The sequence below is a fragment of the Vulpes vulpes genome, chromosome 9, assembly GCF_048418805.1.
Source record: "Vulpes vulpes isolate BD-2025 chromosome 9, VulVul3, whole genome shotgun sequence".
Lineage (NCBI taxonomy): Eukaryota > Metazoa > Chordata > Mammalia > Carnivora > Canidae > Vulpes > Vulpes vulpes.
Window position 1 is genome coordinate 42825033 of NC_132788.1, and position 25123 is coordinate 42850155.

Consider the following 25123-nt stretch of genomic DNA (forward strand, 5'->3'; position numbering starts at 1 on the left):
TTTCCAGATCCTAAATTCTAACATTTTTTAACTGTGGCTTTTTAAGACATTGCCTTCAAAGGCCCTTTATGAAGCATAATGTACACAAGGCACTGTGGTTGCACCCAAGCATGCTGGAGGAGCACGCGTGGTTAATTTAAATGGGCTTTCTGGGGAATGTGGCGTGAAGAAACCCAATCAATAAGATGCCTATTGAGAAGGAAGACTTTGATACGCTCCAAGAGAACAGTGACTTTTGTCCTCAATTTCTGACATCTCTTTCAACGCAAAGTTTTAAAACATCTGTTTCTGAAGCAGAGCAGGAAATCTCTAAGCAGCCATAATTCTTCGGTTGTGTCATAGGCAACTACAGGCTGTCGGTGTTTTTTTTTTTTTAATCCTACCAGGAAATCTTTTTTGTTTTAAACTAGTTCAAAGCAGAGTATTTAATGGGCATTTATATGTAGGGAGAGTTTGAAAGGCCACTTTTACAAATGGTGTCATGAGATGAGTCACGGTCAAGGATGAGATTCTTTTGGATCAGTGGGGCTGCCTTCTTAGCAAGCTGGGGCAGGAGGGAGAACGCCTGATTCTGCATCAGTATCATAGAAAAGGCAAATTGAAAATGTTTTTGTCAGGTACTTCTCTTCTGGGCACCTCTTTTAAGCAGGAATGACTTGCCCTTTGTTTCAAAGAATGGCTTTTGGAACTGTGTTTCCAATCTCTATGACATGGCTTGTATCGCTTTAGTGGCCATGGGTTAGACAGAGAGGGTGTGAGTGTATGTGTGCTTGTGTTTGCCTATGCGGCAGGGGGAGGTCAAGGTAGTGCTTTTTCTTCCTTGATGAAATATATGGGGTGCCATATGGCGGAGCAACCTGAGAATACCAGGTGTGCCCACATCAGAATCTGATGTGCTGTTACCATGGAGACGTTAGCTCCCTCTGCAATGCAGGGCCTCTATTTCTCCCCCCACTCTGAGGAGCTTACATGTCTAATAGATACAAAAGAAGTAAACCTTGAAGGCAAGTCTTTAGGAATTTCTGATTTCTTTTTCCTTGATTCTTCCTAGAGTTTTTTCCCTCTCTACTCATGGCTCCTACTTGAGCCAAGGCCTTGGGAAATAGTAACAATAATAGTGACATTTATTGAGATGGTACTTTGTGTTATACATACAGTATCTACTCTTTTAGATGAGAAAAACAAAGGCTTCAGGAAAATAGAGACTTTATACCAAAGTCATAAATCTCATAAATAAGCTATCCAAGATAGAACTTGAACCCAGATCTGACTTCACCTTGTGCATACTTCTTGCCAGTAATGAATTCATTACCTCTGGAGTATACCTTTTCAAAGGATCATCAAACTTGCCCTGGCTGGGCTTTCTGAGTAAATGTCCAATGTAATCAGAGATGGGAATAGACTAAGAACTGAGAATCAAGAGAAAAAGGGTGTGAAGCTCCTGAGGGTTTTAGAATAGCCAAGTAGTGACTTACTAATAGGATATGCCATAATCACATTGAGAATGAATGGCTAAGATTTACTGAACATCTATGTGTCATTTATTCTTTCATTAAATACGTATTAAGTTCTACCTCATGCCAAGCACTGTTCCGAGTCCCGTAGATGCAGCAGTGAACAAAACAAAAATCTCTCCTGGTGGGGACTCCCTGAACTCCCCAGTCTGTGTGTGTCAGGCATTTGGCCCCAGAAACTTGGAAAGGGGTCCTTATCCTGAAGTCTACACTTAAGAAGCCAAGACAGATGCCCAAAACCTTAACTGTAATGCACTGTGGTAAGTACAGAGAAAGGTACAAAGTGCTGTGAATTGAATGGCAGACTATTGGGTGGGTGTGGGGGGGTTCCACGGTTTTTCTCGCTAGCCTAGATGACCAGGGCCCTCAAGAGATCCCAGATTCACTGACCTGCCTTGAGGTCCTCTGGTGTCCTCTTGATGAACTTCTGGGAAGTTACCTGGAACCCCTTCAGGTAACACATAGTGGCAAAGGCCTTTGACATATAGACCCTTTTACCAGGTCTCCCTAACTTGTGCAATAAGCAATTAAGTATAGGATTTTACATTTGCTCTACCTCATTTCATTTCTTTACATTTCATTTCTTTACATTTCATTTTGCTCATTATAGCTCTTCCACCTACTGAGCTCTTTTTAAATGTTTTAATAATTTTCAATATAATCTGTCATTCCCAGTTTGGGGCCATCTCAAAATTTAGTATCTTCATCTTCACCTTCTACCAAAACACTTGGAGAACAGAGTCATGTACAAGGTCCCACAGCATGGTATTATGCCTTCTTTCTAGTACAGCACAAGTCTACTAATTAATGCCCTTTGATATGGTCATTCTATTAGCCAAGAACCCATGTAACTATCATTCAGGCTACATTGCTCTACCTTTTCCATAAGGACATGGATGGAGATATAAAAGTCTTGGCAAAGATCCTTCTTCCACCTCTGCCCCAAAAGGCACGTACACACACACACACACACACACACACACACACACACACACACACACAACTCTATCTTGGTAGAAGGTTGGGGAGATTGCAACTGCTTTAAAATTCCAAATGAAACATGAGAATACCCAACTATCTGGCTCTAGCCAGCCTAGTACACTCAGGCCTGTTGTTTACACTTGGGTTTTTTTTGCAATGGTGCCAAACTGTCAGTCAAACACAAATGAAATGTTACCAGACAACTGTCCCACTTTGTTTTATTAATTTTTAAGTAGACAGGCATGGTATCAGAGCAACACATAAACACAGTTCAGTGTTAGTATTAAATAAAAATTGCAACAAAGCAAATCTAATATATTTTAATAAAATGCACAGCTACAATTGTGCCAAGTGGTAATTAAATAGGAGTGATAAGACATTCACAACAATTGAAATAACTTTCTTATACAATAAAAAATCCCTGGGGTGAGAGGTAGGTAAAGAGAGATCCTAAAAAAGGAAGAAGGGATAAGGGGAAGGGAATTAGGACCATCTAATGAGATCAGGTGTAAGAGTGGGTTTTGCCCTTCTTTAAACCAAGCAATTCCAAGCACTGTAGTGTTTCTAATCCTTGAAGGTGTCTGAATTTACAAGCTAGGAATTTGAGCAGGGAGAATAGAGTCTAAGAATATCTGTTTGGTTCTTTTAAAAGAAACCAAAGAATTTTAAAAATCAAAATCAACCCAAGCTCATTCTAGGAGTATTACTAAAATACTATGGTAAAAGTGCCTCCCTCAAGAATGGCAAGCAACAAGAGAAAAGCAGACCTTCTTATGCAAGAGTTCTTTACCAAGGAAGCAAAGAAATAGATGATTCAATTAAAATCATCCAGGAAGCTTTTTTAAAAATCCAGACATCTCTATCATTCCAAAGCCCACAAAATCAGGATCTCAAGGGAGGGCATATAGGCATGTATGTTTTTAAGAGCTCCCAAATGGTTCTGGTAATCACCCTAATTGACTATCTAGAACCTTGATGTATGTAAGTTTTATACCTAGGGGTAATTCAGAATTGCAGCCAAAGTGAGGAAAAATTGGGGAAAGCAAGCTGAAGAAGTAGAATATGCAAAGTGCCACAATGTCAACAGGTGTAATAAAATTTAATCAGATTGCTTTTCTAACACCTACCACCTAGGGAAAGGGCACTCTGACTGATACAGCGGTTGGGGTGTTGTTTTGATGCAATATGAACAGGCTGAGTGGGATGTCAAAGCATGAGGTTTAAGATAACTCAAAAGAACTGGGCACTTGATTCACATGGGTAAAATGTTTTAGGAGGTAAAGGGAAGAGAAAAAAACAGAAATGGGCCTTTTCAAAATCTAATCAGGTTAATCTTGCCTCCAATCTCCACATGCCAAAGCATGTGTATGAGGAAACTGCGTACAGGGAGGGGGTGCTCTACCCTATATACCATGTAACCTCAACCATGTTGAAACTCTACAAGATACACCCAGTGCTTTGTGACTTGTGTTGTCTAAATCGCTGATAAAACACAAACACATTTAAATTGTTCTGGTCACAGTTCTAAGAGATTTCAGAACTGCTGATCAAGATTTGTATAGTCATTCACCTATAGGTGCTTGCCTGCGAGCTTCCCCTCAGGGAAAAGAATACACTGTATGTTAAAGGCTCACTGAGGCACATAAGCAATCATCGCATGTGCTCTCCTTTTGAATCTATTTGTCGGCCTCTCATGAAATAAGCACTTTTGTGAGTAAGAACCATCCCATCCGCAAAGGAGTGGCAGCATCTATTTTGTCTCTTTCTGTTGTCTCCCAACTATGGTCCTCTGCCTGGGAGCTCCTCCAGTCACTTCCATCTGTTTTATCACTTTTTCATTTGTCATTGACCTCAGAATGTGAAATCTCTGAAGAGCAGAAATGGGGTGCTGGGAAAGCCAGTGGCTGAAGAAAGGCCATCCACATTTCCCAAAGGCAGTGCTGGGTTATTTTTATCAGTTGAGCACCATAAGGACATTAGAAGCCTATGGAATACCCACTGCACAGCTTGCCCTCTGTTTAATGTCTCCAGCATCAGGAGTCATCTGCCCACTGTTCCCTCACACAAAGGCTGGAAGGAAACATACCACGTACTACATACAGGTTTTATTTTAAATCAAATAAACACAGGGCGCAGACTATTTATAAAACAGAGACACAATTTGCCTTGGCAGGAACTGTGACTTACTATAGTACTAAACAACTCTTGGTGCTCTGTAGATGCTACATCATAAATTTAAATAGGTTGCCCCTATTACAAAGGTGGTTAGAAAGAAAATGGACAGAAAACTAAGTCAGTCTTCATTCCAAGATTGACCACTTGGGTTCTGTTTCATTTCTTGATTTCTCAGATGGGGTATGATTTCAGGAACAACAAAGCTGTTTTCTTCTACAATTAGCAAAGCGGCAATTCCTGTCTAACATTTTCACAAGTGGATGTTGTGAATAGAGTACCGTAGTGAAACCTTGCCTTGTAATATTGGGCAAATCACCTTAGTAGGCCTCAGTTCCTCAACAAGAAAAACAAGAGCACAAGACAAGGTCTCTAAATGTCCACTCAGCCCTAAAGCTATCTGGCTTCTCAATTCTAAAACTTTCAAATAAGAAAAAATGAAAATAAAAAATAGCCAAACTGAGCAATCCAGTCACCCAGCATGATGAGTAACCATGATGTGGACAACTGCATGGGTGGATGGACATCACCCATGGTAGAGTATATTATTATTCCCAATTATTCAACCTCCTCTCTGGAAGAGGATTATACATCTCCATCTACTGACATGTGACATCTTGCAGAAATAGTATTTGCCAGTTTCAGACAATGGCTTTGTCTATGTGACTTATTTTGACCAATGGGTCACAGAAGAAGTAATGCATGCACCATCTGAAGTTAAGAACTTTTGAATGCTTCTGAGCCCTCTTGGTCTTTTCCCTATGTCATGAAGATAGGGGGAGCTACTGAAGGCATCACGGATCTCAAAATGAAGACAATGCAGGGAGCAGAATCAACCAAGGAAGAGCTGCAAATGACATACCTAAATGAGTAAGCAACACAAGCCACCAGAACATTGGGGTTGCTTCATTTATCTCAGTCCTACCTAGATAAAGCTGACTGATTCACCACTCACCACTGGGCATATATCATAAATACTCAAAGAATGATAAGATAGATTGGCTATTGTGTACTCTCAGAATGGAAGCTCCTGGCCACAGCAGCCTTATAATTCAAATAGCACCAAGGACACCAGAAATATAAAACAATTCAAATATGTAAAACCAGCTGCCTCCCACGGCAATTTGGGGATGGCATGACACTGCCATCATAGCTATGCCCTCACTTCAATATACCTAACTAGAGTCCAGTGTGATGAAGAGGGACCCTGGTCTTAACCATCTAGAGGCCCCAGGCCACTGCCTATTGCTAAATTCCTTTAGGTCTACAGGAAACCTTGATCTATTCCTGGAGCCAAGTCGTGTAACCTTTGAAATTTCATGATAGTTCTCCATTCAGAGAGGTCTGTACTTAGATTTTTTGTGGTTGTTCATCTAATGAGAACATAGTATTTAAAAATTTCTCAAAAAAACAAATGGATTCTCTAGCTCAGTACAGGAAACACTGAATTCAATGATCTGTAAGGTCCCTTCCAACTCTGAAATAGGTCCATCTTAAAGCATTATCTAATGCAGACATAATTTTCCTCGCCATTTCACAAGGTGGATATCATCTCTATTAGTGGCACACATCAACTTGATGTAGCAAATTAGGGCAGAAAAACAGGTGAATTTTCCAAATGAATTGACAGGATAATTTAGGTAAAGTGAACACGGTAATAAGGCAAACCTGTCCCCATTTATCAGACTTCGTTCAGAAAGTGTGTGTTACTTTAAGAGGGGGAAAAAAATCAGAACCAATTAGATTTACAATCTGTGAACATAGTCAAAACAGAGAGCTCAAATCTTTTTCTTCCTTCCTATATAGCCTGAGGGCAATAGCCAAAAGAAATTACTATTAAGTGTGAGTAATGCAAAATAGATTGTGTGCGAATTTCAATCTGAAATGTGTGAATTTAATATACAACTGCAAATTAAGAAGTGCCTTTTGATTTACAAAGTAGGCTTGGTTCCTATGTGGAAAAAAACTCTACCCTACAGACTACTCCAAGATGGACTAACAGACTGCGTGTGATCCTGGAAGAACAAGGGGGAATATTGTAGCACTGGGACAATACTGTGGCTGCAGTGCTGTACCATCATCCACGGCACACACAAATCAGACCACTGAGAGGAACACTGTCATTGTGTCTCCACAGCCAGCTGTGGCCAGAGCAGCCACCATCCCAGTAGAGAACATAGGCAAAGCAGTTTATCAATACAATAACCTGGAATCACAATAAGGTGCCTTGAAGCTACACAGAAATAAAAGAAAATGAAATTTGTGTTTATTTAGACCATGTCCATAGACTAGACACTCAATTTTGTTCTAGGCTTTCTGCTTCAGAGCTGATTTCAAATCCAGGCCTTGCCATCATCCTGCGGAAAACATGTTTCTTCATATCCATGTTCCTTAGAACGGTTTTGCTTACAGGGTCACAGTGAAGAACGGAGACCCCCTTGTATGATTATAGATGCTCAATGCCCACTGGGATGTAAGAAGCTACAATATACAAAGTACAGGAAGCAATGACTACACTGCTCCCTACCCTCATAGAGCTCACCACGTAGTGAAGAACTAGCGGGATTAAAGAACTTGCTCTAATAAAACACAACCATCACTTTAATACAAAATACCAGAAAGGTGATGATGGCTAGGAGTCCTTCCCTCATCACCTGCCAAACTTCTCTTCCTGTTTCTGAACATGGCTGACATCACATCATGTCCTCTGTGAAGTCTTCTTTGTCCTTTTCCTCCTCTAAATCACTTCTTAGTCACATACTCACTGTTACCAATGCATAGTATTCTGTGATGGTTTGTTTTTGGGCTTTCTCTAGCAGGACAAGTTCCTTAAAGAAGGGTTTTTATCTAGAATCTGCTGGGCATTCAGTAAGTAGAATGACTTAATAAAGGTCTAAATAGACCTACATAATAATCTTTGCATAAGATTCAAATTAGAAATAGATGAAAAAAATAGGTCTTGGCTAGGTCCTCCAGACCCCTTCCTGCATAATCCCTCCTGCATTAACACAGAAAACTTCCTTACATGAAAAACCTTGGAAGGCTCCACTCTATGGAATCTGAGACCCTCTGACATCATCTAACACTTTTTCTTCCTTGTGAAAAGTGGGGCTAACACCCTACAACTCCAGTTTGATTCTTAAGCAAGGTACACAAGGATCTGTGTGATCCTCTACATGTGTATACATCTGCAATTAGAAAAACAGTGTGTAGCTTGTAAATTCCTGATATAAACAGCCTCTTTGTTGAGAACTCATGCTTGCTTTTCTGTTTCTATCATAAGTAAGGAGAAATGTGATCATGTGCTGAGGCAAGAGAGTTCTAAATGGGTGCTACCACTAAACTCCAGTTTTTGGATGAGGAAAGGTATTAAAAGAAGTGAGAACAGAAACCCCTCTTCCTCTTGCCCCTACCACCTTTGCTAGAAAATAGCCAAACAGTTCCCACAAATGCCTGGCAAAATGTTTCTATGTATACATGTCTACAACCACTAGGTAGGCCACGCCAGTTCTGGGGTTCAGAACCTTTTGGACAATTAAGAGAATCTCATCTTTGGCAAAAGGGTAAAGCAGTGTGCACACTGCCTAGATGGAGCTCAGACTGTATGCCTCAGAGAATAAAAGGGTAGTGCAACACTTTGGTCTATTTCTGGTGTCCTCAGATTTCTACTATACTGCAATAAAAGTAGTAAAGTCTAGCTCAAAAAGAGAGTGGCCTTAATTTTGGCAGATCCCAAACAGCCATTTACCCCAAGTCAAAAATGGCTCAAGGCAAATCAATCTGACCTTATTCACTATGCCTGGCAAGGGTTAGGAATATTATTCATCATTGCATCCACTTATTTCAAAGGGACTGGACTGACAAAAAGCTAGACTAGGCATGCAGGGCTGCTTTACTTGCAGAGAAAAAAGAAGAAACAAAATAAAAACAGCTAACCAGTGGTGTGCTAGTAAACTGGCTCTCGAATGGAGTGTGCAGAGGAAGCCTCAACTTGTAGTAGTGTTTACTGATTTCCATGGTATAAATACACCCACTGAGGTCAATTCCAAGCTATGGATGATTAGAAGACTTGCAGAATTCCTTAATATTCAGCAACTGGCTCTGGGAAAGCCCGTCATGTGCCAGCTTAGCACACATTTACTGAGAGTTTATTGCAGTGTCAGAAGCTGATAAGCACTTTAAATGCAGTATCTCATTTCATCTCCCCAGCAGTCCTATCTTATTATTATCTCCATTTTCAGGTGGGATAACGGAGGCACAGAGAGAATAAGTAAACTGCCCATGGTCACAAAATTTGGAAGTGGCGGGGCTGGGGCTAGAATCCAGGTTTCTGACGCCAGAGCTGACGTTCTCACAATACCATAAGGCCTCTCATGATCCAATCAACTGGCCCCTTGTGTAAATGGCTAACAGATCTCTAGCCAGACAGCAAAAGTGAGGTTTTGACCAGAGTATACACAGTGCAAATACGACCAAACATCTGTGATACATGGCAGGCTTTATATAGTCACAGAATACAGCGGGATTCCTTCCCTTTGAAAACTCCATATCCTCCTTCCTCGAGTCTCCCTTCTAGTCTGACTCTCATACCTTAACACTTTCCAGTTAGTAACTAAGAATCTCTGCTCTACTCTTATTTCTCCCTTCGACAGTTCCATTCACATTTAACTCAAGAGTCCTCCTACTCCTTCCTCCTTCACAAGCGAGGAGAGGCCATCCAGGAGCAGCACCACCTTCATCAGCCGACAGCAGATAGAGAAGGACCACAACTGGCACTTCTGTAGGGGAAGTTCTGAACTTAAGCCACAGAAGCTGCTGTGGACGTTGGCACAGGGACCCCTGACAAATGAAAAGGAAGAAATGGACAGTGACATTCATATCACATCTCCAAGTCAGGAATTACTTTAAGACTGAGAAAAGGAAAACTCACAGCAGAATTACACTTGTCCCAAGGCATTCAAGGACGATCATGTCCAGATGGAGCAGAATTGAGAAAACCATTGGTGGGACCCCCTGAGAACTGGAATTCCTGGGCACATGCGGATCAGGGAGGCAGGCAAAAGGAAGACCTAGTTCCTAACCTTGAGTAGATGTTTCCACCGCTCCATGGTTTTCTTGCCAAAAACAGTGAGTCTCTGACTAAAAACTCTAATATCTGCAACTTACACTTGAAATAAATTTCCAATTTCCTTAAAAATCTTCCACATGAAGCAGTTCACAGGTTTTAGCCAAAGGTAAATGAAAACTTCTGCATAATTAGCAAGATTTTTTTTTTAAGGATTTTATTTATTTATTTGAGAGAGAGGGAGAGAGAGCGCACAGCAAGGTCAGGGGCAGAGGGAGAGGCAGACTGAGCAGGGAGTCGGACAGGGGACTCCATTCTAGGACTGAGATTATGACCTGAAGGCAGACAACTGACTGAGCTACCCAGGTGCCCCAGTGAGCATGATTCTTTACATCATTTTTTAATGGAGCTCATGACTTACAATTGCAGCCACTGACTTATTATTTCTTTCACTTGGATCTATGTACTTTTATGAAGTAACTTTTCAACTACAACTGTAATTAAACAAAGCACTGACATATACTGAATCACTGTACCTCATGAGGCCATAGTTCAAAAAAAAGAAGAAAGTATATTTAATCTCATGGCTCTCAGTACATATATTCTTCATGATTTTGAGTGCATTTTGTACCAATAAAATTATCTGCCCGTGTTTTCATGTTTACAGTCTAAATTTTCTAACTTTATGAATATGGTTATAAATTACACACAAATACTACTGCAAATTACAAATATTCTGCAAACTAACAACATAGAGCAGAAAGTTCACAAATATCTTATTGATGGAGAGGCATCATCACAGAAGTCTGCAGAACACTGTTCCAGACTACCAGTGACAGTGACCAGGATAATCATGCCCTAGAAGATGAATGAGGAGGTCCAGTTATGACAGACTTACAGGCCCAGGGCTTTTGGGAGACAGAAGAGCAGGCACTTACTTGTTTTCTATAAATACTGCTTTTTAAAATTTACCTTAAAAATCTTGTAAGCATATTTCCTTTGTAAAGGAAAATAATTTAATTTCCACAATTTACCTTGTGGAAAAATACAAGGTAAAAAGGAAAGTATCCCCTCATGCAAGAGGTTTTTCATTTTGATTTGAATTAAAAAAAATAGGTGTTAATTCTTAAAAGACATTCATTAATCATAAAAACTTTCCTAAAATATTGAGTTCATTTACATACAAACTAGGAAAAATATGTAACAAATTGGTATGCTTTGAAAAGTACAGAAAATATGTTTTCCTTGCTTTCATCCCACATTAAAGAATTTGGAGAAAAAAAAAAATGAGTCTCCACCAAGAACTGGAACTAAAGAAGTTATTTCTTTTGATTAGCAAATATGTATTGCACACAATTCTCTAATGAGAACCCAAGAAATTGGTGCCTTTCTTTTCATGTATTTCTAGCTCCATTCCTTTGTTGCTATGTTTCAGCAAATCTCTCCCAGAGTCACTCTGGTGTATGACATACTGTCCAATTAGCTGGCAACATATTTTCCTTTTACCTTCACTGAAATGACCTTACTCTTTCTAGGAGGATTTCATACAATCACCCCATTGAATTAAAACTGCATGAAAAGCTGTACTCACAGACCAACTCCTAGGCAACACAAACCTGTTGAACTAAATCTGAGGTAAGAAATATTCCTGAAGAGAGAGGAGAACAATTATAGTCATTTCCCAATTAATTATTAATTTAATCCAGAATACAATGTCTTGCTAGAATGTGTAACTACAGGTGAAAAAAAATAATCTGTAAGAATTTAAGCAGTTTATGAATGTATACATGTATATTTGAATGTATATACATATTCATCACATGTGATGGATCCCCCAAAATAGTTAATTTCATCATTTGATATGTCTGATCAACCCACATTTGTCACCTATGAATTTAGGGAGGCAGTACAGAAAACGCCAATGCACTGTGTTTTCAAGAGAGCACACTGTTATTTATTACAAGCTTTTTGCAGAGACCCGTTTTGAAGAGAAACAAATGAAGCGAGGGCTTTCAGTAAAGGCAGAATAACTTATTACACTAAATTCAGAACTATCTTAGAATTTGAAATATGGGCTCTGCATTGTTAACCCAACTAAAATATTTCATCCACATTTACCTTTAGAGGAAAAAAGTTTTTGACTCGAGAAAAGGCTTTTTTTAAAAAGGCTGATGGAATTCATGACAAGGGTTTCTAAGGCTGCTTGGAAACCAAATTGTTCTTAAAAAAATATCTCTGATGAGTTAAGTGCAAATGAATCAAACATATGGATTAAATTTCCCTTAAAATACACAAGGGTTTAAAAATTAGAGCAAATATGCTTGGTAAAGTACATTTGAAAAATGTTACAAAACATTTCAAAATGTTTGAAAAATAGCTTGAGGTATTTTAACAAATTGCAAATGAAGCTTGATTCATCCATCTCTAATTACATAATAATTACTAACACTATAGTTTAGGATTTATGTTCTGTAATACAGTAGTCATACACCATGATTAGCTATTTGTCTAAAAAAGTCATTCAAGATGTGCTAATTGAAAGCATTTTGAACATTCAGAACCAAACTCAGCTCTGGGATAGTGCTACAGACACCGAACCCAGGGCCAAGTACACAGAGGCAGTTCTCCTGGTAACTGACAGTGATCATACATACAGCTAATGACTCTGGAACTGTCATCTAGTGGGCAGAGCACTGTCGGGGATCTTATTAATAAAAATAACTGATAGAGCTTTATGTTGTTTTAAGTTGGTGGTCTAAATATAATTCATGGAAACTTTCAGAATGACTGATTCATACAATAAAGACTTTCCTGAAAAACAAGTAGGTGTATATTTATACTCTGATATAGCTCTGACAGTGACATTCCCCAATTCATTTCAATCCCACAACACAAAAGCCTAAGTCTCCTAGTTTAAAAAAAAAAAAAAAAAGGCATTTCAGGTGAGGCGCCTAGGTGGCTCAGTCACTTGAGCAGTTGGTTCTTGGTTTTAGCTCGTGTCATGATCTCAGGGTTACTGGATGGTGCCCACATCAGGCTCCACACTCAGCAGGGAGTCTGCTTGGGGGTTCTCTCTCTCTCCCTCTGCTCCTCCCTTGTTCTGTGCTCACTCTCTCTCTCTCTAAAGTAAACAGATAAATCTTAAAAAAAAATTACAGGAAAGAGAAGGTAAGAGTAATTAATTACATCAGAAAAATGAGTGGACATAACATTTATTTCAAGAATTGAGTACTTTTGCATTTACACTGTTAAAAGTAATCCTGGAATATGGCAAAGGAATAGGCTCTAGAACTAAACTGACCTAATTCTATTCCTTCTTCCACTTCTCAGGGGCCTGATTACTAGAATAAGTCATTCTATAAACTTCAGTTTCCCTTTCTCCAAAAAGGAAATAATGGTATAGCTTACAGCCAATGTACAGATTTAATAAAACAATAAAAGTAAAGTATCTAGCACATAGCAAATATTATGTTAGTTCCAATCTATAATGTCAATTTATCTTATACTTCTTAATAACTACCACTAACTTGGGTGAATAGTCTGTATTGGCATCGTGCTTCAGATGCTTAAAGGTTCTTAAGAAATGTTTCTACTGCCTGGCTTACTTTCTCTAAAGCTTATCTGCAGCATCCATCAAGATCCAAAACAGATACAAGTCCTATTTCCCACTTCAAAATGTGGTCCTGAATACAGATTGTAAAATTTCTCTGGGTTTGGGTCTTTCACAGTAAGATAAAGAGGACTGGACCAAGTCATTGCTCCCAATTTCATTTGCTTTGGGTTGCTGCTAAGCACCTCTCAAAACTTACATGAAAGGTCCAGAGAAGACCTTAGAAAAAAATAAGAGAAGAGTTGGCCATAAAACTTTTCTGTTCATAAAGAGGATAGGAAGTAGTCACTGAACACACTGCTCCTCTCCCTTGATTCCTTTCTCACCTGCCCTCATGTAATAGGACAAACGGTGGTGAGCAAGGAGCTGGACACATCTTGGGTGAGTGTCTGTGTCTATCTTGGCTGCATAGATGCAGGCAGCTGCATCTGCCTGAGGTCAAGTCCAGCCAGGGAGGAAGGAAAGCATGCTGACCCTAGCCTCCAGAATCCAAGCCTGAACTGAGAGCCCACACAGCCCTTTCTGGCTATCCATTAGCAAGGCAGCAGCTGATGCTGGCCATACCTTCCCCCACAGTTTCCAACTACATTCCTGACTTCTCTGGGCAAACACCTCAACATTCAAGTACGCTCCTCCATATAAGCAGTCACCATGTCACATCACTAGGCAGCACTGGAGACATGCACTGGAGAAAGTGGCAAGGACTGAAGGGTGTGGGAAGACTCTAGCCACAAATGTTCCCTATTTTTTGTCCCATTTATCGAACTTTTTTCCTTAATAGGTTTTAAAAGATCAAATCCTTTAAAAAAATAGATCAAATCCTTAATAACAGTCATGGCAGAAGGGTGGGGCCGTGGAATTAAACTGATGCTAGGTGCTTTCCAGCTATAAATATTATACAACTACAGAACATAATCATGTATAAACATCTACTTTACACTTGGGTCTACTAGGAACACTTCTGGCAACCAAAGATAAAGCTAAAAAGACCACAGCCTAGAGAAATGACACAAAGCACTAAAGCTCAAAGACTGCCAACTCCCTACTACTTACTCCTCATCCCCAAAGGGCTGTCCTCCTAACTTATCCATAATCCTAACAAGTCTTTAATGACTGTTTCACTGGATTCACTACAAACTGGAGGGAGGAACTAGAAGAGGAATAAAAGTTGTCAGCCTGAAAACAGAAGAGTAAAAATGCTTTAAATAAGAGGAAACAACCAAAACTCAAAGACCATTTAGTGACAGGCAGAAAAGCCCTGCTACCCCATCTGCTAGCTGCTGAGGAGAGCATAACTTAAGGATAACTCTGAATCACTAAGAAAAGGGTAAGTTCAAGTTCTCCATTTTACAAAGTCAGAGAACAAGTATGATACATTTCAGCAAAGTTGCAATAAAAACCAATTAAAAATAGAATATGAAAAAAGATGCTCAACATGTCATTACAGACCCAGAAATTAAAACAGAAATGTTATACCAGTACACACTTATTAGAGTAGCAAAATCACTGACACCACCAAATACTGGAGAGCACGTGGGGCAACCGGAACCCTCATTCAACTGTTGGTGGGAATGCTAGATGGTAGAGCTCCTATGGAATATGGTTTGGTGGTGTCTTACAAAAGTCCAACATACTCTTAACATATAGTCCAGAAAGCACACTCCTAGGTATTTACTCAAATGAGTTGAAAACTTATGTCCACACAAAAAACTGCCCATGAATGTTCACAGCAGTTTATAGCAATTTCTAAAACTTTTAAGCAACCAAGATGTCCCTCAAACAGATGTGAACATCCATGTAACAGATAAAAAGAAATGAACCATTAAGCCTCAAAAAGACATGGAGGAACCTGAAGTGCAAATTGTTAAGTAACTGTAGGATTCTCACTATATAACATTCTGGAAATGGCAAACTACAGAGGCAGTGTAAAAAAAAAAAAAAAATCACTGCCCAGGGACTATTCTGTATGATCTTGTAATGGTAGATATAGGACATTATACTTTTATCAAAGCCCACTGAACTGTACAACACAGAGTGAACCTTAAGGTAAACTATGTACTTTAGTAATAATGTATCATAGTGATTCAAGCATAACAAGAGTATATATACCAAGGTGAGATGTCAAAATATCAGAAAGGGGCTTGGAGCATTGTGAGGGGAGCAGAGAAGGGAGGAAGAATTCACCTCACTGTTGAGATTCTCCGCAAATCTACACTGCTCAAAAAATACAGTACAAATTTTAAAAAATAGTTTTGGGAGATCTACAAAATAAGATACAGTCATCTGGAAAATTCACCATATGGAACATCCATTTTGCAATGATATTACACAAATAAGGCCAAGAATATTTACTAAACCAGTTAGAATTAACTGAAAAGCCACTCTTACCTTATCTGCATCAACACTGAAATTATCAGTGTAATGTACGGCAAACAAAAGAAGTCAGTTTTACAATATGTGGTTTTTAAGAACATAAACTCTGGGAAAAGTCACTCCTTACTGGTGAGGGGTTTGTTACTTTCACTGGTGGCAGTTAAGTGGACCAGTGATTGTAGATCAAATAGGAACCACAAAGAAAACAAGCAACACTCTAGGAATTTATTACCAAATCAGAACCTAGACACAGACAACTAAGCTCATGGGACTAGTAAAGTAGCAGCCCAAAATGTAAGGAAAAGCACTGTTTAAGGGATAACAATTTAGAAACATCTTTTTCTTTAATTAGGTTCAAAACACTGAGAGACAAACACTGAAACAAGAATCTTAACCAGACACAAACCATCTTAACATGTAATGATCTACTGGAAACTATCCACACGATGATAACTGAAGGCAACTCCCAGCTACTGTACCAACACATGAACAGACCTGTGTCTGTTCATACACAAAATGTATCTATTTTGTGTTTTCAAAAAATACGTGGGTTCTTAGAGAATGGACACAAGAATAACTGGGTTCCAAGATTTTTACATTAAGTTTGCATTTATGAAGCTATGAGAAGTGTGTCTTGTTTGAAATGACTCCTTGAAACAAAACACATCTGAATAAAGAAGCACACCAAAAAAGGAAAGAGTCCTCCAGACATTTCAGAGGCTTAATTTGGAATAGATGGCTTTGCAAAGGCAAATTATTTTAAATAAAAATTTCAAGATTAAAAAAAATGTAGTGGGAGGAGGACAAGAGGAGAGAGAAGGAAGTGCTTAAACAAACAAGTCTGCATAGATGATGAAGAAAATATAAATATGGTTTCAGTACATTCCTTCCTAAAACTATGCCTGGTTAACTGAGGTAGACTCTGGAAAAAACAAGTGCAAAGATTCAGGTTTTCCAAAGGGCAATATATAGTCATTTCAGAGGTGGTAAAACAAAAAGTGTGTTTTATGAACACAAAATTAAATAGGAGCCCTTTTACGGGAAGAAAACACCTTCATACTAATTCCCTATTTGTTATGCCAAACTTCCAAATGTATAAAACCTACATATTGCCAGTGACAAAGCAATATCCACGTTATTTATAGACATATATGAAATAAGGTTGATCAAGAAATGAGAATGGTAAAATAAAAATAAATGCCATTACCTTAATAATTATCCTTTTTTTTTTTTAATTAACAAACAAGTCACTTGGAAATTTAGAAATACCATCCAGTTAAAGAGTTGTCTGGAGCCAGAAAACATTATAAACATTTCAAGAACTACTGTTAATTTGCGAATTATTAAAAATGTATCTATTATCTTAGAGATTTTATTTTTAAAGTACTTATACAGTTTCTACATCAAGAAACAATACTAAAAGCAAATTTCCTTTAAAAATTAAATAAATAAGTATGGAAAGTCCAATTTAAAAGTATAAATAAGTAAATATAGTAATTATAACAGAGTTTTTACCCTTTTCTGCAAAAATAATTAGTGGAGATGAGAATATAACATTTGAGGTTCAAATATTTTTATTTCCTAACAAGCCCTCCAAATGTAGTTCTACTCTTTCTATTGTGACAAACTTTTCGATCCACATAAATATTATGTGCATCACAGATTAAGTGATATGTAAAAAATACCATACAATCAATTAAGGAACAAAAGACACAGAAAAATGTCAGAAGAAAAATTACTATTGTTTCCTTCAAGTTAATGTGGCCCTTTCTTGGAAAAGGCCAGCAGATATCTTTAATATTTTATGCCTATCACACAGGATACAGGTTAAGGTGATTTATTAACTAAGATAAAAGAAAGAGTGGGGATCTACAAATACACAAAAAGGACTCAATAATCAAGATAATACTGAAGGAGCCAAAGCCCACACAACATGAAATACCTGCCTAAGTCCTTCACTTTAACTCCAGTTAGGGTGGAGTAGAGGGAAACATAACTATGCCATTTTACAATTCTCATCATAGATTCAACACTATATAAGAAACTTCCAATGCAGGAGCTCACACAAACTCAGGCTGTGCAAAACCTAAAGAATATCAGTAACTTTGTGTTCAGTAGAGTCAGGCTACATAGAGCCAAGAGAATGAGTGACAATTATATTGTACACTGGAGCTGTATGCACATATTTTTTTCTTGAAATACCTGTATGTTTGTTCATAGTAGATACTGCTTGCTCACTTTTTGGGTAATTAGTGGTTTCAGCCTATACTTTTCAGTCAAATATCACATCATAAAACCTGCAATCTCAAGAGCTCAACTAAAGCCCCTAATTATGCAGCTAGACCACAACATGTTTCCTCTTCCAAGCAGTCTTGCTTTTTCTGGAGACAGAGGCCCAAGCCCAAACTGTGTTTTGATCATTCTAGAATCTCTACACTGCCACTGACTAGAAGATAAAAGCCTGTGCATCGTTATTTTCCTGTGTGGATTTCTAGAAGGCTTCAGCCTGTATTTAAAAGTCATTTGTCTGGTAATTTCATCAACACTAAGTTCCTTTAAAAAATAAAATGATTATGAGAGCAAAACATTTACCATAAACATGTAACATGCATACATGTTTATCATAATTACACATGTGCCATAATTACAAGTGTACATGTTTATAATATACATGAACTTTGGGAAATGGCTCATGAAAATAGATCTATGATACATTGTTCAAACAAACTTCTTGTTTTAAAGCAGATTTAAAGGAGAAAAAGAGAAAAACCTGTATATATTATCTTTCCAAAGCATATATATAGATTACTGTGCCTCTCCTTTTAAGATTTGAACTCATTTAATTAGTTGGAGCCAGAAGCAACACAGTGTAATTATAGAAAGTGCCCAGTCAGAACTGCACAGCCTGGTCCAACTTTGTAAGCCACAAAGCTTCCACCCAAGGGTCTTGTACACAGTAAGCAACCAATGCAAGTCCGCTGAACAAAGGAACTATCTGATCAGATATCTGCAAGACGGAATAGTACAAAACCCAGTCCTAAGATAATTGTGTTGCAGAGCCCAAGATATCAGGTTTTCAGATGATGTAAAGGAACCAAATTGTTCTAATTTGATAATGCAACATAGAAAAAAGAAAGCAAAACACCAAAATTTTCTCATTCTAAGGCAACATACCATCTTGTGATAAAGACAGCATACATACTGTGTACAGTAATGGCTGGATAGAACACCTGAGCCATCTCCTCAGGATCCTTGAAGGGAGTTAAGAAATACAAAGCATTCCCCATCCATTGACAGAACAAAATGAGAAAGAGGGAAATAAAAAAGTAAACCTAATTCACCATCATAGCAAAGATAAGCTTCTAGGAAGCTTGAGTGTCCAAATACTACTTGACTGGTAATTTTTTAAAATCGTAATTACCATATCATTATCCATGAAGAATTTTTAAAAGATGAAATACATGCCAAGACAAATAACACAAGACCTAGAAAAACAGTCTAACAAGTTTTAGCAATCAAAACAGGTATGTTTTAATGGCTGCCCCTAGGACTTCAGGAAAAAAAAAATGTTACTGGATAGCAACAGTTTGCAAGGTTATCTTAGTGTGACCATTTATTTATTTTAAAAATTCATAAATAAAACTTATTTCAATTTTTTAAAATAAATTAATTCAATTAAAATAAAATGATGTCTCATAATTTTAACTCTTATAAACTATGCCTCAGAGGAAAGGGGGTAATTTATAGCATTGCATAAAATACTGGAGTTTTGAATCAGACTTAAGTTATCTGAAAATTATATAATTCTTAACAGGGAAAAAAATTCTCTTAAACCAAGATACTAGGGTTTTTTTGTTAAGTGTCTAAAAAGTTCTATTATTTTTAGTTTTAAACCAGTGGGTGCTCTCCAAAATGGAGAATTCAAGACAACATCAAGTATAAACTTTAAAAAGCATCACCATTAAAGCACAGGTTGGCCAACCTAAATGGGATAAATGTAACTTTAAAAAAAATAAACAACAGGATATTCTACTTGTGATTAGATACACACCATCTACTTTTTTTGGCCTCTTTTTATCATCTAACCCCTGCTGAACTGAATGCGCATGTCAGATTTCTATTCTATTCTTACTATATGTAGTGTCTAAGTTCTCAACCTAGACAAGAAATTTTAAAATTTCAAATGAACGTCACTCATTAAGTACAATGCTATTTTGTTAAACTAGCTGTCTGGAAAACTATAAAGATTTTTTGTTTGTTTGTTTTGCATTAGCCACAGAGAGTGGACTTCTTTAGAATACCAAAGTATTTATTTAGAATATGAAAGTCAAGTTCAGCAAAAATCAATGTTAGAGCTGAGGAAAATAAAGGACTTATCTGAATGTATTGAAAGAAAAGTGAAAATAAATCCAGAATTCTAGAATGGAGAAGTGCATCTTATGCAATCCCACCCTTCCCACATAAGTACCAGCAAAAAATACTAAAGACCAGAGAAACAATCTGACAAAACACTTCAAAGACCACAAGGAATGAGGTTATCATAAAACTGAATAAATGATTAGATAGCTAATAGAAGAAATGGTAGGGGAGGAGAGGGTTAAAAATTCAACTATATGATAGACTGTGACAGTAAGAGTGGAATTCTAAAGGTTTAACTAACAAATTCCTTATTTAATTCAAAACTATCATTTTTAACAATAATGAATTTGACACAAACCCAGTTTTGATGTTAAAAGTCGACATATATAGGTCCCTCATGCTCAGAGCCAAGAATAGAAAAAAACAAAAACCAACAAGTACAAGTGCGAAAGAGAGGTCCTTCAAAACCCTTTGTAAACAAGCTTCTCCAAGAGCATACTGATCACTCTTCAGCCTCCCTGACATACTGCTTTGGATGTGCAATATTAACGCATGGAGTACCAGCACAAAGCCAGGTGATGGAGACTATCAGGCTCCCTATGTAAGCTTTTCTTCTTTCCCAGCTATATTTATATTCTTTGTGGTTTTAGGTTTTTTTCCTTTAAGGGAAAAGTCTCTCCAATGAAATGTTCTAAACTTGTTTTTTAAAAAAAATTGCAGGGAATTTCTTCACATTTTATAAATAAAAATACCAGAAATGAAAGAGCTGACAGAAATTCAAGCAGATCCAAATTCGACCATCCATTTTTCATACTTCTCCAAGTCTGCAGCAGAGACAGACTTAGCAATTTTCTTAAGAGCCAATTCAAAGTCTCCTTTGGTAACAGGCATCTGAAGTTCCTCTTTAGAAAGTGCACGGATCTCTTCTGGACCTAAGCCATTGATTCGCCGTCTCATTGCCATTAAAGAGGCATCCCTAAAAACATACAAAATCAGTGAATACATACTGATCAAAATGTTTTAAACACTGTTAACTGTTACAAAGTTAAAGGAAAACATTCAAAAGATCATTTTATGTTTTTCTGATGCTGCTCACAACTTCCCATTTCAGAGATATTCTGAGGGTTCAGAAAAGGTTAAAACAGGATGCAAATGACTTAAACATAAAATATACTATTAATGAATCCTAAAAGTCTAGTTTGGGCTCAGATATTACGGAATTTTCTTTTCCCCACTTGCTCTTCAGAGACAGCCAAAAAAGTTAGGAAACAGAAGGAGAGTTTTGAAATACTAAACTACACACTTAAAAATGAACACACAAGCTAATGTTAAGATAATTCAAATCTTATACCAGTTTGTGTACAACCTAATTAGAGGAGGAAAAGCCAAGAAGTTCTTTCTCTGGAACTTGAATGTATCTACATATAGTGGATGTGGAATTCCACGTGGGGCATTGGTGGGCAACTAAAGGGATAAAACCTGGCTTCTCCAGATCCTATTTTCAGTTCCATTCTGATCAGCTGTAAATAATAATGACGGTATGGAAGAAGTGGACAATTAATGCTTATAAGAAAGCTATTAGGAAGCCAACCTAAACCAAACTTCAAATTTTTATATATTTTACTACAGTGATACCAGAAACTAGTGGGAGCTTATATGCCACTAAATTTACATGCACATAGGAAAAATACTAGTACAAAAAGTGAGAAACAGATATTAAAGTTTTAAAAAAACTACTGCTGTCAATTTAAGGATAGTTAAGATGCTCAGAACTAAAAGAAAATCCTCTTCAATGAGTGAATTGTCTACAAAATATGATATCACTAAATTGAAAGGGAAATATTTGATGTATTTTATAAAATATATATTTCCCAGCTTAAACTGGTCAACTTGCTTGTTTATCTGCATGTAGTAAAATAATGTCAACCAAAAGTAAATTTTATGTTGGTTGACTCAACTAGGATCCAATTTAGAGCTAAAACGACCTTAGCTTGTCAAAGTCATTATATCAAGTTAAGTACAATGCCTTAAAAATGAAAAGATAGAAAAGGTGACCATATTGTTATATAATTATTCATCTAACAGTGATGAAGTGATGTAGAAAAGAAACAGGACAAATGAGAAGTCATTTCAAGGAAATCAGTTGCTACTTTACTTTCATGTAAGAGCTAATAACAATATTAACTTCAAGACCAAACCTCCTGCCAAATCTATACCTAATATCTAAGTCACAGATTAAAAAATACACACACACACACACACACACACACACACACACACATACCTGCAAACATTAGTTATATCAGCACCAGAATAGCCCTCAATCTTCTCTGCTATATCTTCCAGTTGAATGTCAGGATCCAGTTCAACTTCACGAAGATTAATCTTCAGAAGCTCAGTTCTTCCTTTTGCTGTTAGAAGATTTTTTTGTTACTGTAGGATGTTTTACTTTACAAATCATTTGATGAGAAATTATATATTAAGATTCAGGAAAAGAAAGAGTAGTAAATAACTTGAGTCCACCTACTATTACCAACTTACTGCATGACTTAGAATTACTGAATTTCCTATATGCCTTGGTAGCAATAATAATTGAAACCAAACTCAAAGTTTTACTTATAAAATATTGTGAAGATACTTGCTGTGAAAACAAAGGATCTGAGATCCTTTATGAATAATAAAATTAATATTCAAGTACAAGATACATTTTTAGTAGAAAATAACATTTAGTCTAGTTTTATAAAGCTAGATTGCATGGAGTGTAACTCTTGTGAATCACTTTGCTCATCTTTATTGTGATATAGAAAAAGATTTCCTAGGCTGTAAGAAATCAGCAATTGACACGAAACACTAATGTGTTTTTAACTTGGGGAACCAGCTCTCATACATTTGCTCTTTCAGTACGACTGAAATGTGTATTGTACTGTGTAAGTTCAAATGAGTTACAGAATTACTTAAAATAACCAATCATGCTTGCTGTTTTACTATCAGTTTTAATGGCAAATTTGCTATTTAATACAGCAAACAGAGACTGCATCTGGCTTTCTACTATTTCCTGATATATAAAATGAAATATAATTTTCCCCAACTTTTATTTTGAAAAATTTTAAATCTACAGGTTACAAAAAAAAAAAAATCAGTGAACACCCATTAACCTTTCATCTAGACTCATCAACTGTCAATATTTTGCCACAACGTATCCATACAATTATCACACTTATCACTGTGGTACATTACTACACACTGGTACATTAGAATCATCTAATACACAATCCAGATTAAAATATCCTCATTTTATAAAGAAAGGCCCCAGGCCTTTTATGATAGTCACATAGAGAGAGAGAGAGGCAGAGACACAGGCAGAGGGAGGAGAAACAGGCTCCATGCACCGGGAGCCCGACGTGGGATTCGATCCCGGGTCTCCAGGATCGCGCCCTGGGCCAAAGGAAGGCGCCAAACCGCTGCGCCACCCAGGGATCCCCTCTTTATAACTTTCTTAAAAACCATCATGCGTTGCATTTAGTTATCATATCTCTTTAGTCTTCTTTAATCTAAAATAGTTCCCCAATGTTTGTTTTTGTTTTTCATGACATTGACAATTCCCCAAATGATCATACAGAGTCAAAGCATTCCAGTAAAGATCTCAACAGGTCTGTGGATCTGAATAGGCGGATACTAAAATGTTTATGGAAATGGAAAGAATCAAGAACAACCAAGACACACTGGAAAAACAACAATAAGGCGGGAGGAACTGCTCTATCAGAATTGAAGACTTATTACAAAGCAACAGGATTCAAATCAGTGCAATACTCTTGCAGAGATAAACAAATAGATCAACGATACAGAATAGGAAGCCTAGAAGCAGAGTAAAGCATATGCTATGGACACCTGATTTATGACAATGCTGGTTTAAGCAGTAGGAGAAAGGATGCCAGAACAGCTACTATCTACAGAGTAAAAAAATATCCTGCCTCATACCATACATAAAAATCGGTGCCAGATAGATTACTACTCTAAACATAAGATGTAAAATTACAAGTCATTTTAGAAGATAAAGCAGGAAATATCTTAATGACTTCGAAGAGAATATTTTTTTAAAGATTTATTTATGATAGAGAGAGAGAGAGAGAGGCAGAGACACAGGCAGAGGGAGAAGCAGGCTCCATACCGGGAGCCCGACGTGGGACTTGATCTCGGGACTCCAGGATCGCGCCCTGGGCCAAAGGCAGGCGCTAAACCTCTGAGCCACCCAGGGATCCCCTATTCTTGATATATATTTATACACACACATACACACACACACACATATATATATACATACACACATGTATATATTCAAAAAGTTGCCCACAAAGGAAAAGACTAAAAAAACTGACATTAAAATTAGTCCGTTCAAGTGGTAAAGCTTCCATCTTTACCACTAGTTCACCAAAAGACTCTATAAATAGAGTGAAAGCACAGAAGCTACAGGGTTTGGGAAAATATTTACAACATATGTAAGTAACAAATTACTTATATCCAGAATATTTAAAGAACTCCTACAAATATAAAGAAAAGTCAGACCACCTAACATAAACATGGGCAAAATATCTGAACAGATATAAACAAAATTCCAATGGCTAATAAAGGAAAAGATACTCAAACTATTTAAAGAACAAAATAAAAATTAAACCACAATGAGATAGCACTGAACACCAAGAGATAAAAACTTAAAAGTCTAAGGTTTTGGAAAAATGTGAAGGAACGAGAACTCCAAAGTGTAAAAACTCCAAGTGTAAAAACCACTTTGGAACAACCACTTGGAAAGATAGATTGGATTTATCTATTATTGTTCTAGCTATCCAACATGACCAGCAATTTACTGCAAAGATGGAATGCTCCATCTCAACCTAAAGAAACTTTGGCATTTTCACCATTATACAAGTATAAAAATATTCATAATAATACTATCATAACTGCCTAAAATTGGAAACAATGAAAATGTCCATCAAATAATATGATGGATAACTGTGGTATAATTATATAATGGATGTTATAGGCTGAATAGTG

At 37.3% G+C, this 25123-nt stretch overlaps 1 protein-coding gene across 13 annotated transcripts in view; it reads right to left on the reverse strand.

Annotated features, from left to right (window-relative positions):
* The window catches only part of KATNAL1 (katanin catalytic subunit A1 like 1), a 114547-nt gene that overhangs the window by 16591 nt on the left and 72833 nt on the right, over window positions 1–25123 (reverse strand). For 12 of the 13 annotated variants that reach the window (XM_025996737.2, XM_025996736.2, XM_025996738.2 and 9 more), the window contains 2 exons: window positions 22359–22485; window positions 17272–21050 (listed from right to left, as the gene is read on the reverse strand). In XM_025996737.2, the coding sequence (XP_025852522.1) occupies window positions 20852–21050; window positions 22359–22485 (326 nt within the window). In that variant the 3' untranslated portion in view covers window positions 17272–20851. Of the gene's footprint in view, window positions 1–17271; window positions 21051–22358; window positions 22486–25123 lie in introns of those variants that run through there. The other variant, XM_072719916.1, reaches the window with a different exon arrangement.